A 15,054-nucleotide genomic window follows, 5' to 3' on the forward strand; every position below is an offset into this window, starting at 1 on the left:
GCTGCATTCCCAAACCCTGACAGAGCTGCTTTCTGCACGTTAGACTCCCTTTCCTGATACACTGCTCAAGATAAGCTTTGCAAAAATAGGCATCCTAAATAGTCAGCTGGATGTGGAATTTAGTGTGAAGAGCTGAGGAAACCCCAAGAAAAGAATAAGAATCTTATTATGGTTGAAAAAAACCCAACAGGGCAGAGACTTGCATAAATCCCAGAGCCTGAACTCCACTCTTCACTAATGTGAGGGATCAAATTTAAGCTGGAAGCAAGTAGGGTGAAGCTGTAATGTCAAGCCTGAGTGCCTTTTCAGATAGTAATGTGGAGATGGTTTTTTATTTGTCCTGTTTTCTTTGGGTAGGAATTTCCAGGTAAAAGGCATTACCTCCTGCCTGCCCGTCAGAGCTTTGGTGTTAAATGATTAAATATTCTTTGGGTAGGAATTTCCAGGTAGAAGGCATTACCTCCTGCCTGCCCTTCAGAGCTTTGGTGTTAAATGATTAAATGAGGAATGAGGTGTTGGACTGCAGCAGTCTGGAATGCATTGCAAGGAGAGAACTGGTTTAAGTTTGGGGCAGGGAGTTGTCTCCTGGGGTGTGTTTTTTGTCCTCTTCAGCACTGGTGGAATTGTGAGAGCTGTGGCTGTTCTGCTGTTGGGCACAGCTAGCAAAGGGAAGCTAAAACCATATGTGATTGCTTAGGTTACAGTGTGTTCTGTGTTGATGCCCACGTTGCTATCCAAAACCACAAGCATTTTTGCAATTTGATGCTGTGCTGGTGCATATTAGTCATTGGCTTTGCATGTCTGTCAGCTTTTTTAAGGCAAGAATGTCAGCACAAGGTGCATCCAAGTGAAACCGAGTTGGCCACGAGGAGCAGAGTAGCAACTGTTGCTATTTGCAATCCAGACCGTGATCTTTTCTCCACACTGTAATTTTGGCCAAGAGCCCTGCTCAGGGGCACAGCATCTGCTGCAGGAGTGATTTGATTTTAATGGGGATCCTGTAACCACATTTGCAGAGGTTTCAGTGCAGTGAGACGGTAAGTTTGTGTTTGAAGTGATAAGAAATGTGAGTGATATAATTCTTTATCCCAGGGGGAAAGGGAGGAGCCCTCATCTCCCAAATCATAATGAATATGTGAAAAAGAAGCAGCTTCTGATTAGGGTGATTGGTATCAGGATGAAAATGATCCCCAGGAAGACTGCTGACAACTTTGTGTGGCTTCTTTCTTTGTAGACTTCGTTTGCACATGTCATAATTAATGTCTCGCTCCCAGAGGCAATTTGCTGCTTTAGGTGCAGATGGGTATGTGTAAATCTGAGGTGGTTTATCTAATTTCGATGCCCTCAGGACTCTGCCTTTTTCCAGTCCTCACTTACACAGATGGTATTGAAAACAGCTGCTGAAAATAATAGAGTTAAGTATTTCCAGCACTGTAGTACCAAAAAGAAACAAGTAGAGATTCACTTCTGCTGTGCTTATCAGTTGGAATACAGAACCTACAGACATTCTGTTTGCCATTAAAATTGCAGCTGGGTCCATTGTGTATTGCTTCCCCTGGGCAGAGGTTATAGGAAACTGGTTTGTCGCTGGCAAAAGGGAAAAAAAACCCAAAACACTAAACCCACCAAGCTAAAGGTGTTTGGAAAAACTTTTAATTAGTTGTGGGGAATACACAGAGTTTTGTTTAGCAGCAGTATAGTCCTCCTGGGAATTTTTTTCTGGACTTCTTTGAGATAAGGACTGCAGAAATACACTGTAGGGAAGCTGTGAGTCTGTTCCTTCAGCCTTCTTAGTCCTGTTCAGTGTGGCAGCTCTGAGTACTCAGATTCAGAGATTGTGGTCAGCAAGCTCATTAATTATGCTCCTAAATGTCAAATTAGCTAAGAGTTTGAATTCTATTTCTCGTAGGTATTATCAACCCAAAGAATCCTAAGGAAGCACCAAAGTCCTTCAGTTTTGACTATTCTTATTGGTCCCACACGTCGGTAAGTTGTTCCACAAGAAAACCTGTTTGTTGCTGATGGTTTGGTGTGTCTTCTCCTCTGATTCCACCTGCCCTGTCAGGTGTTTCTGCACTCTCTCACCCACATTCAGGGCAGAGCTTGTCATTCTATGTTGTCTTTCCCTGTTGGAGTGAGAGCAGAAACCTAAGTTTGATAACTAGTTGTAAATACTTGAAAGATCACTGAAAATCCTCTCCAACAATGTTCTGTTCTGAATACTTTAAGGTTGTGTGTGAGCCACAGTTAATTCAATTTTCCTCTTAGACAAGTGGCAGATTCTTACAGTTCAAGGAGAGACAAGCTCTGGGTTCCCTTGGCTTATCTGGCAAAGACTGTGTAGTGATCCCTGTTCCCAAGAGCTGCAAAAGCAATAAGTTCTCCTCCAGCCCCTCTGCCCCACCCTCCTGTGGATCACTGCTGAGCTCCTGCTGACTTCCAGCAATTGTTCTCCAGCACAACTGTGTTGTTCAGCCACCTACTCCTCCCCTGCCTTGTTTGCTAAAAGATACAGAAAGAATGGATAATGCATTTATCTGGGATTAATTTTAGTAACTCGGATGGTGCAAACAAGATTTAATATTTCTGAGCGAATTTGGGGCCAACAAGATTGTTTTTATCATAGAAAACTTGGATTTGTGCACCTCTCTCACTGAATCCTTCAGAGCAGCCAGGCAAGGGGATCACAGACTAGTCAGAGGAATATCATTAACACAGTTCCTGAAAACCAGCAGATAAGCAGCATCAAGGAACCGAAGTGATCTGATAAAATCTCGATCCCAGTGTTAGCACAGCTAAATCTGTCCTGATTTCAGGAGCAGGTGATGTTAAATCCAACCTTTCAGGAAGTGTGAGAATGCCAGATTGAGAGCAAGATACACTGACAAACAATGCAGTGAACATTGTCATTGTTGTTCTTCTCCCCCTTGTTCTGGGACAAAGCTGTGTGTAAAAATGGGTAATATACCTCTTCCTAAGGGATTGACTCATGAGACAGAAGTAGAAGAAATCCAGTGGTTTTGAAAATCTGCCTTGAATGATAGGATTAGTCTGTAATGATGTTGTTTTCATGTCTTTCCAGCCTGAAGATCCCTGCTTTGCCTCTCAGAGCCGTGTGTACAATGACATTGGGAAGGAGATGTTGCTCCATGCCTTTGAGGGCTACAACGTGTGCATCTTTGCCTATGGACAGACTGGAGCTGGGAAATCCTACACCATGATGGGCAAGCAGGAGGAGAGCCAAGCAGGCATCATTCCCCAGGTAGGACAGAGCCCAGAAAGGGGATTTGGGTTTTGTGACATCTTCAGACACACATTTGCTGGTTCTATTGCAATGCCAGTTAACAGGGAACTACATCTGACTTGTGATTTTATAGTGCACAGCAATAATATTGATTAAACATAGAACAGTTGTCAGGATACTGCATAAAATAAGGTGGATAGTGATGTAGAATTGAGATTAATTATCATCCCAGTGAAGCTCTGTGTGGTTGATGCATTAGGTTCTCTTTCTTCCCCTGCCCTCATTGTAAAGCCATTTCAGTGATGTGTCATGGTTACTCCTCAGCAAAGACTCATTTCTGACTCTGTTTTAATCTCTTCTCAGCTGTGTGAAGAGCTGTTTGAGAAGATCAATGACAACAGCAATGAAGAAATGTCATATTCTGTAGAGGTGAGTGTGCTGAGGGCTCAAATACCTGTGTGCTGGACATCAAACTGAGCTTAAGTGCTGGTTATTGATGTTGCATTAAGGTGCTGATTTTTGATGGATTTGTTAAAATCTTTTTCCTCTCAGGTTTGTCTTTCTCTGTTTCATTTTTGAGCCAAATATAAATGAATCTTTTTCTCTCAGGTTTGTCTTTCCCTGTTTCATTTTTGAGCCAAATATAAATAAAACCTTTGTGTGACTCTTTTCACCCCCACCAGAAAACTACTGTACCTTTACCTGTATAGCAGTTCTGAGAAACATAAAGATGCATTTACAGGTGTTGGGTTTTTTTGACTGCTGCATGGGAGAGACTACGTGTTTGTTGTCAAATACTATAGATTAATATTTTCCCTGGTTTAAGTTTGCTTTGGAGGCTCCTAAGAGATTCCCTGGAAGCAATCTCCTTTTGCCATCTGTCTTTTTTGCCACTTGAGAAAGTTAGTTTTGTTGCTGTGTCATATTGAAGCTGTCAGGATGATTGTGAACTCCAGTGTATAGTTTCTCATTACACACCGATGGTTTTTGAGGATGATTGAGGGATCTATCCATGCATGCAAGGTCAGCAGCTTGTTTTGGAGATCTGATGCATGAGACCAGTGACTTCTTCCCTCTGCTGTTGTCTAAGCTGATGAATAAACTGCAACACCACCTACAGCTTTCCTGGGGTGGACTGGGGGAACGTCTGCCACTGGCACTCTGAAATGCTACTTAGGAAGCCTTAAAAAACCACTAAATTGTCCATGCAAATTCCTGTTTTCAGGTGAGTTACATGGAGATTTACTGTGAGAGGGTCAGAGACTTGCTGAACCCGAAGAACAAAGGGAATTTGCGGGTGAGAGAACATCCTCTCCTTGGCCCTTACGTGGAGGATCTGTCCAAGTTAGCAGTCACATCCTATACTGACATTGCAGACCTCATGGATGCTGGGAACAAAGCCAGGTCAGTGGTGGCAGCATGTTGTGTGCTTTTATCACTGTGATGCACTGGCACTTCAGGAAAAGCTCCTGGAAACGAGGAGCAGTATTGAAACGTGCCCTGATCGATGCTATTGAATGGCTGAAATGGATTTGTCTGGTCAAAGTGCTGCAAGTGGCTGTGTGGACATTTAAAAAGGCTGTAATGACATGAGGTGAAGTGTCTAAATTACTCTGGCATTTGGTTTTGACTTTGCTGTGCACTGTATCACTATCTTGGTATAAATAAACATGTGAGCAGTCTCCTCTTCCTTTCATTCAAGTGGTCAGGGCTAAAGTTAGCATTCCAGCCTTAGGTTCTGGTTCATTAGGAGTTGTTTCCATGTCAGCTGTTGGCTCCGTGTAACAATGTGTGGGAAAGACTCACATAAATGCTGCTCACATCATCTTGGGTGTTTGCTCGTGAGGCAGATTATTGAGTACACAGATTTTGGAAGCTCTGTTTAAACTGTGATTAAGATGGGAGTCATTCAGGAGTAAAAAATCCAAGGGTTGTTAGTGGAATTAGGTGTGACTTGGTCATACTTATGCTTACAGGGCAGAAATCACCTGTGCAGCCTCTTGGTCTCACTCTGAGGCTGCACTGAGCCCCTGCAGGTAGTTGTGCTGTTCTAAACATGCTCTGTCTATTGACGTTTTAGGACTGTGGCAGCTACCAACATGAATGAAACCAGCAGCCGCTCCCATGCCGTGTTTACAATTGTCTTCACTCAGAAGAAACATGACACAGAAACTGATCTTTCCACAGAGAAGGTGTGTTACAGATAAGTGGCACAGATAAGAGCCTCTCTGATTGTTCTTCACTAATCTTCCCTGTAGGGACTTATGGAGAAAATGAGTTGTTTTTCTCCTGATGTTTTGTTTTTAAGGGTGAACTTGCTGTGTGCCTTGACACAGCCTTTTTGTCTCATAGGGGATTTTGTTTGGTTGTAATTCTAAGAGCAGCTAAGTGGGGACTGTGTGCAGGAGGAGAGTATATAGATATGGGAATAATGTGGCCTTAAGGACTAGGTTCTCTGGAAAGGGATATATGAAATACAAGAAGTTAATTTTCCCTAGTCTTGTTCCAGAACTTTGTATGGTTTTGCTTGTCATTGCAAAATATTTGCCTTGTTAGTTCTTTTCGTTGGGCACAGAAATTGGGATGAGTGAAATTTAGGCACTTCCTGGAAATTAGCATGTTAAGAGGAGACACATTGTTTAGCATGGGACAGTTTTTGGCTTTCATGCCTTTGCAATAGAGGTTCTGCATGCAAAAAGCTGAGATACAGGTAAGGTTCATGTTTCTGAGCTGATTACTGTGGGCAGATCTGAAAAAAACTTATTTATTGAAGAAACTCCCCCCAGATGATAAAACCCTGTAAAATTCCCAGTAACTGACCTGTCTGACTGAAGCTGCAGCCAGAGCTTTATTGGTGGTGTCACTAGGGTCAGGACAAAGCAGTTTCTCTCCCTTTGAGGATCTCGAGTTGTCTGTACCAGTAATGCTTCATTTCCTTTGACTTCTGCTCTGTTCATGTGACACCTCATTCTCTCTTTAGGTGTAGTGACACTTAGAGCATAATCCCAGACACTTCTTATCCCTAAGATAACAGCATCAGGCTAATTGCTTGTGAAGTCCTTGTGTGGCTGTAGCCTTAAGCACACTACAGAGATTTTTCAGACAGTTTTCTCATGCCATAGAAACCTCTGAAGTTTTGTTCTTACTCTAATCCCCCAAGAACTAATTCTCCCTGTTCCTGTGCTTTCTCTCTTCAGGTCAGCAAGATCAGCCTGGTGGATCTGGCTGGGAGTGAGAGAGCTGATTCGACTGGGGCCAAAGGAACCAGGTTAAAGGTACTGAGGCACTGGTGGATGGGGAAGGAATGGGCAGTGGGTGCACAAGTATCATGTGGAGTCTTTAGGGAAAATGATTTGTCCATTTAGTTCATGGCCATTACTCCAGGACAAGGAGTAGTGGCCATAAACTAAAACATAAGAAGTTCTACCTCAATGTGAGGAAGAACTTCTGAGGGTGAGGGAGCACTGGAACAGGTGCCCAGGGAGGATGTGGAATCCTCTCTGGAGACATTCCAAACCCACCTGGTTCCTGTGTAACCTGCCCTAGGCCTTGGCAGAGGTCCCTTCCAACCCCAACTGTTCTGTGATTCTGTGCTATTACAGTTGTGGAAAATATAGTTACAAAACTGAAGACTACACAGATTGATGGGTGAACAGTTTTAATTACTGGATATTGTTGTCTTCTGTTTCCTCAGGAAGGAGCAAATATAAACAAGTCTCTCACAACTCTGGGCAAAGTTATTTCAGCATTGGCTGAAGTGGTGAGTACATCATTTTCTCTGCATCAGCCCTTCCATAGCTGGTGAAGCTGAGACATGGAGTGCAGCAGAACCATTCACTGGTCTTGGCCTCTCCTTCTCACCCAGTTAGCTGTGTGTGTTTGGGTAGATGAAAGTGTTGATCCTCTCCTGTCAGTGCCATGAAGGCTGGTAGAAATTTTTTGTGGATATGATTCTCATTCATTTGACTTCTTAAGTAAACAAAGTACTCTCCTTACATGGAAGTAATGTATGAAGCTCTAAGAAGCTCATCCTGTATCTTCTTCCTCTCTCTTTATTGCTGTCGACTTAGGATAACTGCACCAGCAAGGTATGATGGTCTGAGATGTAGTAGATGTTGTTCTTTTGCCTGAGCATGAGGTTTGCTGCTTAAATTTTCTTGGAATGGTGTTAGAACACAGAATTTAAATGTCAGGAAGATATTCCTACCCAGAAAAACCTTTCTGAAGGTAGTGGATCAAGGGAATTCTGTGAACTGCTTGTCATGAGCTGCTTAGGTGTCTGAAGATGTTGCAGATTATCTCATATCAAACTCAGCCGTCACTTGTACAACCTGGGATGGGCCCCACGTGTTTAGATCACACGTATATCCTCTTATTGGGCTATTTTTTTACCCATACTATGAGTTTTATGTCTTGCACGTCATTTTTCTATTTAGTATCTCTTTTTCATGTTGTATTATTTCTTTGCAGAGTAAAAAAAAGAAGAAGACAGACTTCATACCCTACAGGGATTCTGTACTGACTTGGCTTCTGCGAGAAAATCTAGGTATGGCTGATGTGGCTGTGCCAACATGGAAACAAAGTCTCCCTGAATTTCCTGACTCCTTTTAACTCGCTTAAATTTGTATCAAGCATGAGGTTAAATATCTTTAATAGTCAAATGTGAGTCACGTAGTTCACCTCGTGTTAGTGTTGCAACTCTTTCCTATGGTTTTTGTGTGTTTTGTAGTAATGCAGAGTATAGTTGAAATGTATAATTTGCTGCAAATACTGATATTTAGGAGTAATTAGTGCCTAGATTGTGCACTGCAGTTTCATCTAAAATCTTACCTATTCATTTCAGGTGGTAACTCCAGAACTGCAATGGTTGCTGCTCTCAGTCCAGCAGACATAAACTATGATGAAACTTTGAGCACTTTAAGGTATTTTCTTTTTCTCTGAGATGCATGTGGGTAACTGTTAGCTCTAATGACCATATTTTGTCCTTCAAACCTTTGGGTTATTATACTTTGAGATCATTTGTGGGGAAGAATACTCTATATTGGGAAGAAACCAATGACACTAAAGAGGAAAACCAATCAATTGTATGTGAATATGGAGCCAAGGGTTTATTATCTACGCTTAACTTGAAAAATCAAACTCATCTTCTCATGTTGGTGTGTGTTTTACCAGTGTGGCCCCTAAATTTGAGCATATTGATCAAGCTGAGACTTCAAAGCACTGAATAAAGGAAACAAATAGTTGTCTGGTTTACATATTTTTAATCCATTCTGAACAGAACTTGTTTTGCTGCAATACCCTGGCTTAAGCCTGAATTCAAGTGCATGACTGAACATAATCCAGGGACTCTTCTGGAGAGCTGAAGGTCTATATTGCTGCTTTCCTGTGTGGCACATGAGCACTGAGGTGTTTGCTGCAAGGTTTTGTTGTTTTGCCTGGTCCCAGGTATGCTGACCGTGCGAAGCAGATCAAGTGCAATGCAGTTATCAATGAGGATCCCAATGCCAAACTGGTGCGTGAGCTGAAGGAGGAGGTGACAAGGCTTAAGGATCTCCTGCGTGCTCAAGGCCTGGGAGATATTATTGACAGTAAGTGGATTAAACAGACCTCACCATCCTGTGCTTGGCCTCTCCGACAGGAGGGAGAGCAGGGCCTGTGAGAGAAAGGGATTTGCAACCCAGGGGTTAAATATAGGTGCTGATATTTAAGTTTTGAAGATGATTTTAGAACTGGCAGCCTCCACTGTGTTTAAACAACTATCCCAGCATTGTGTGTGGAGGTGACAGGGAAAACATGGAGTTTGAATTTCCTATTAGTGTAGAAATGCTTTTGTGTAATAGAACTTACCCATTCAGGAGTTGTCCTGGTGGGTTATGGAGAGTGTTTTTGTCTGGCTGCCAACAAAAGGAATTGAGGTAGAGAAACTCGATTTCATACTGAGGAAAAAAAGCATCTTTTATTCCTCCTTGAAGGATTAAGGTTATTAGTTGCTACCTGGCTTCAGAGCCATCCTTGCTCAGAGAAGAAAACAGTGGCTAATGTCAGACAATGTCCTGAGTGACAAATCATTTGTCATCTCGAAATAGCTGCCTATGAAACAGCTGCTTGTGAATAGCTAATGAACCCTTTGGGGAGATTCAGAGTTAGGTTGGCAGAGCAGTGCTGGACTGATTTGCTTTGCCAGCAACCTCTTAAAGCACCAGAACACACTTGTGCCCAGTTTCCTTGTCCTCATTCCAAACAAGGCAAATGAACTGACATTTTAGCTGCTGCATTCTTCTCTAATATGAACAGTGATTTAATTCCTACTGAAGGAAATGCCTGTAAAAACACCAAATGTGTTCCAGTGGATTAAGAGATTCTGTGACTTTAAAAGCAAGAATGTTGCACCAGTTTCTGATTTGTCAGAGCTTTTTGCCTGTGAAGCAGAAGTCCTCATTTGTCACAGACTGCTTAAGGATGTGTAACATGTATTTACCTCTTTGTTTGCTTGTTTTCAAGAGAATGGGGCCAGAAGACAATGAAATACAAGTGTTTTCATGCTTGGTACAGTCTGTGGGTTTTGGTTCTAAATCCAAACTGAAAAAAATCCTGTGGTTCTTACTGAAAATTGGGTTTTGTTTCTTTAAATACCAAGTAGAATTCTCTTCCCTTCCTGTGTCGCTAGTGAACCTTCAATTTTGATCCTTCTTGTATTTTCCCTCCTGCTTCCTTTCAGTTGATCCAATGGGAGATGAATACTCTGGAAGTGGAGGCAAATGTGTGTATTGTGTGGTTCTCTTTTTAACCTGCTTTCTCTGGGTCAGCTTTTAACAGAGCTTTGCATGCCAGCATTTCTCACAGGGAAATCCCAGACAGAACCCTCACTGGAATGCAGGGCAGTTCCATGAAAACCAGCTTCACCAGCACTTCTTAGACCGAGCCCACGGTCAGGGAAAACTACAAAGCTTAACATGCAACATGTTCGTTGCTTTCTCTCTGGCAGAACATAGAAGGGAGAGTGGTAGTTCTTGACTCTGTTGTTACTACAGTGAACAGTTTAGATTTGAACTAGAAAATCTTATTTTTCCAACCTTTTCCTAGTTGTTCAGTTGAAGAGTTCCTGCTCACTACCTTCCTGGCATTTTAACAGCTCTATTCCACCTAGGGATTTGTTTTAGATGTGTCTGTTGATGAAATGTTTCCTCCTGGACACTTAGATTTATTTATTTTGTATTGTCTCTTCAAAAAAAAAAAAAAAGAGGGTTGGACATCCCACCCTGATGAAGTCTCTTATTTGAAGTCAAGTACTTGGTTGCAGGTCATGAGCTTAACAGGGTTAAAACCAGTCAACAAAGGACATTTATTTCTGTTTGTATTTGCTTCTATGAAGGGAAATACATGTTAGGCCATTGCAGGGGAAATACATTCCCTGTAAATTTTGGGTTGACAGACTTTGTAAACTCTTTCAGTCAGTCTTCTTCACCCTCACTCAGTATCAGCTGAAAGAGATCTGTCTGAAATTTCCTACGATTCAAGCTAACTGCTGGTGTAAAGACTCATCCTGGCCTGTCTGACATCCTGGTGCTGCTTCTGGCGTGTGCACATGTCATGGTGTGAGAGCTGCAGCCCCAGGAGCAGTGTGCATGGTGTGAGGGTTTGTTCCTCCGTGGTCACAGCCACTGTGGGAGCTACTGCAAGTGCCACTTGCTTTCTCTTCAGGAGTGCATGGCCTTCTGAGCCTTCATCCTCCCTGCTGTCCTGCCTGCTTCCCTCATCCCGGCAGCATTCCCTTCCCTTAACCTGCTTTTCTCCTGCTCAGCTCCCACCCTGCCTCCTGGATTTGCAGATGGTGGTTTTCAAACTGACTTGGTGCAATCAGCAGCTCCGTGAGGCTGAAACAGCAGGTTGAGTGTGGAGTGAACTAGGGCACAAGGCTGACAATGGCAGAATTGTTCCCGAGCAGAGTAGAGGAGATGTAGGAGGACAGGGAAATTTATGCAATGTCTGGGTGAGCATCTCATTTCTGCAAATGTGATGCCCTTGTTTATAGCTTTCAAGGTCTGGTTTGACCTGTTTCTTTCCCAAAGTTACTGATTTTAAAGGATTTGTCTTTGAAATAGAATTGAAAGCTGTGAAAATTATTAAAACTGAGCTATTCAGTTGCCTGATATTTTCATGTGAGAAGAGTTTTCTTTTGCTGAGTGATTATTCTGAGGATATACTTTACAGACATATCCAAGAAGTTAAGTCAGATTAAAATAAATTTCTGCTGGATATTTTTTCTTAAATCATTCCTGCAGCTTTCCCTTGTTCTCTGTCTTCCAAGGAGGAATCTTTCAGGCCTCCAAGTTTTCAGGCTACTAAAGCTGCCTTATTAAATTTATTTTTTTTAAGGCTTTTTTTACTTAAACTAGACCAAAAAGCTTTAAAGCACCTCCTGAAGTCTAAGAGCCTTATCAGATATTTCCCTGATCAGATATGTTAGATTTCCATTTTCAAGATGAGGAAGGCCAAGAAGTAACATAATGATGTTATTGTGAGCTTGTGTTCTCTTCTCCCTGTCGTGGACTGACAGGTGATTCACATCCTCTCTGGTGAGACTTTGAGGGGAAGTTCTTTGTCCTTGTGCTCTGGGTGGTTCAGTAGCAGAACCACTGCTGTGATAAAGATTTACTGAATCACCATTTTATATGAAGAATGGAAGAGAATGTTTTGAGTTTGAAGAGTTGGTGTCTCTTCAGACTTCAGCCCAAAATGTCACTGGTCTCATGAGGATCTGGACCTAGTCCTGCTCTGAGCTCTACAGTGCTCAGCTTAGTGTTCAGTTAGGAGCAGGATGGTTTCTTTTTGTCAAGTATGTAGTTTATTTTTTTTCAGGCTTTTTTCCCTTCCTAGTGATCCTCAGGGTCTGAGCTGAGTTATGTTATGGTTACTGGTAGAAAAAGACTTGTTTCAGAACTGCCATCTAAAAATGACAAAACTTGTCTTGTAGCTGCTTAAATGCTTTCCTCTTACACTGGTATTTCCTTCCTTTCCTTTTTCCTCTTCCCTCCCTCTTCCTCTTTTCCTCTTTCCCACCTTCCTGCCTTCCCTCTGTCTGTGTGTCTCTCTCCCAGATCTGAAAGATTTTCAGAACAATAAACATAGATACTTGCTAGCCACCGAGAATCAACGTCCTGGCAATTTTTCCACAGCCTCCATGGGGTCCCTCACTGCATCTCCATCCTCCTGCTCTCTCAGTAGTCAGGTGGGCTTAACATCTGTGTCCAGTATACAGGAAAGAATCATGTCAACACCTGGAGGAGAAGAGGCCATTGAACGTTTGAAGGTAAATAACAGTGAACCTGGGAGAACTTTCCTTCATGGATACCTCTTGTTTCTGCAGGAGATTGTTGGAAACACATTAAAAAGGCTCTTAATTGTGGTGGGCTGGAAAGTGGATCCATGCACAGCCTTTCCTGGTGGGATTATTTAGGTTTAACTGTAGCCTGGAGCTACAACTGCATTATAGAATCATAGAATTTAAGGGTTAGGATGGAGCTTAGAGATGATCCAGTCCCAACCTCTGCCCTGGGCAGGGACACCTCCCACCAGAGCAGGTTGCTCAAGGCTTTATCCAGCCTGGAATGAACATTGCCAGGGTTGGGACAGCCACAGGCTCCATCGGCAACCAGGGTCTCACCACCCTCATAGGGAAAAACCTTTTCCTGATATCTAACCTAAATTTTGCCATTATAAATGAAATCTCAATTCCTGTTTACAAGATGCTGCAGTGGGAATGATGGAATATCTGATCACAAGTGTGGACTTCATGAGGCCTGGTCAGCACTCGTGTGGGCCAAGTCTGGCCAGCAAAGGCACTCAGCTTTCAGAAAGCCAAATTACCCCCAAGCTGAAAAAAGGAGGCAGAATAATCCTGCCACTGTTGTCTTGCCCCAGCCCCCACGGATTAGAATGTGAGGCACAGAAAGGCATGTTTGATGCAGACAATAGCAGCCTTGTCCCAATCCCGCACGGAACTGAACCAGGGCACAAGTGCTCCACAGTGAAGTATTTCTTGATTTTTATGAAAGCCTTCCCCAAGCTCCATGGGTGGAGGAGTGGGGAGAGCTGCTGTGTTGGGTCTCTGCTTCATTCTCATGTCTGTCCATGAGCCACACTGCCACAGGGGTTGGAATGGGCTGGAACACACACTGCAGATCCCTCTCCCGTTGGAAATCTGCTGTCACCATGGAGATTGCAGTGTGGTCTCTGCAGTTCTTGGCATCCACTTACTGAATAATGTCTGTAAATCAGATTTAGAAACAAAAAGGGAAACAAATTTAGGTTGTTCAGAATAAAGTCTGACTGTGGTTAGATATGAAGTCATCTTTCCTTCTCGGCTTGCCTTCAGGGCTAGTCACCCTTGGAGAAATTAAGGGAAACAAATAAGGGTTTTGAAGTGCTGAGAGTACATTTTATATACAAAGTTGATTTGAGGCCTAGAACTGAGCACAGACTTCAGTTGCTTTGTGTATTATGTGAAGAACTTTGGGCAGGATTATAAAACAGTTTCTGGTGTTGGCCCACAGGAATCTGAGAAGATCATTGCAGAGCTGAATGAAACATGGGAAGAGAAACTGAGGAAAACTGAGGCCATTAGGATGGAAAGGTCAGGAACTGGAAATGCTGTTAATGTGGGTGGTCTGGAAAATGGCAAAGTGTGGGAAACGGAGGATATTACTCTGTTCAAAAGCAGTGGAGCAGCAGAATAGGGATAGTTCTGCTGACCTTTGTGTCAGGTGTGTAGCAGCAGGGGCAATGCTGAAAGTCCTGTTCTTCCCTGTATTTCCTACAGTTAAAGCTGCTGCTCCACAGGTCTGGAAGCTCTTGTACTTAAGTTTACAAACTTGCCCTAAGGTGGTGACAGACCTGGATAGGCTGTTCAAAGTCTAATTATTCATTACACAGCTTTCATTGGACCTTCTTTTCCCTAAGAATCCTAAAATATGGTATATATGTTGCTTTTCTCCCTCAGAGAGGCATTGCTGGCAGAAATGGGAGTTGCCATTCGGGAAGATGGAGGAACACTGGGAGTCTTCTCACCTAAAAAGGTAGATACAGTTTCTAACTATTGTATCATACCTCCCAAAACCTGGTTGACCTGAGAGGGTGATGATGGTTGAACTGTTTTGTATCTTCCTTTAGAAGGTTCTGTGCTGCAAGGAGAAGTTTGGCAGCTCTTTCCAAATCAGAATTGCTGCCTCTTAAGCTTGTTGCCATTTTCTGCAGTAGCTGTGTGGCCTTCATGTACTCTACCTGTTCTTTGGGATATCCAGAGAAGTCTGAAGTCCTGTTTAGGTGCTCTTCCTTCACTTTGTTTGTTAATGCTTCCTCCCCTTGGAAAAAGGGATTGTGGTCTAATGAACCACTGAACACAGGGGAATATTTCTTTCCATACTTGTCAGTGGTTCTACTCTCTGAAATTTGAAAGAAGCAGAACAGTGCAGAAAAAGAGCATCAATCAGTACTATAACTACAACATGATGAAGTTAGCAAAGGAGCTCTCTCTGCAGCTAAAGCAGAATTATTGAAGAAGTAGGAGGAAAAGAACAGATTTTTCTTCTATCTCAAAAATCTTTGTGCCAGGAGCACAGGGTAATATTTTAGCCTGAAACTTGCATGTACAAATGTGTAATAAACTTCATATCCAGTTAAGCAGGGACCTGTTCAGAGGCATTGGATGGGAATATAGGGCAGCAGAATTGGTTAAAATGTTCATTCCTTTGCTTAAAATACTGTTAGACTGTGATGATTGGAATAGGTAAAACTCCAGTTTGCTTTGGTAT

The 15,054-nt window shown here is 42.7% G+C and overlaps 1 protein-coding gene across 2 annotated transcripts in view; it reads left to right on the plus strand.

Moving 5' to 3' along the window:
- Positions 1–15,054, plus strand: part of KIF1B (kinesin family member 1B) — a 76,391-nt gene that overhangs the window by 11,845 nt on the left and 49,492 nt on the right. For both annotated transcript variants that reach the window (XM_009071700.1, XM_009071701.1), the window contains exons 2-14: positions 1,910–1,986; positions 3,083–3,262; positions 3,608–3,673; positions 4,470–4,648; positions 5,325–5,436; positions 6,442–6,519; positions 6,939–7,004; positions 7,715–7,790; positions 8,088–8,166; positions 8,690–8,832; positions 12,421–12,554; positions 13,798–13,877; positions 14,244–14,319. In XM_009071700.1, the coding sequence (XP_009069948.1) occupies positions 1,910–1,986; positions 3,083–3,262; positions 3,608–3,673; positions 4,470–4,648; positions 5,325–5,436; positions 6,442–6,519; positions 6,939–7,004; positions 7,715–7,790; positions 8,088–8,166; positions 8,690–8,832; positions 12,421–12,554; positions 13,798–13,877; positions 14,244–14,319 (1,346 nt within the window). The remainder of the gene's footprint in view (positions 1–1,909; positions 1,987–3,082; positions 3,263–3,607; positions 3,674–4,469; positions 4,649–5,324; positions 5,437–6,441; positions 6,520–6,938; positions 7,005–7,714; positions 7,791–8,087; positions 8,167–8,689; positions 8,833–12,420; positions 12,555–13,797; positions 13,878–14,243; positions 14,320–15,054) is intronic.

The sequence above is a fragment of the Acanthisitta chloris genome, unplaced genomic scaffold, assembly GCF_000695815.1.
Source record: "Acanthisitta chloris isolate BGI_N310 unplaced genomic scaffold, ASM69581v1 scaffold5393, whole genome shotgun sequence".
Classification (NCBI taxonomy): Eukaryota; Metazoa; Chordata; class Aves; order Passeriformes; family Acanthisittidae; genus Acanthisitta; species Acanthisitta chloris.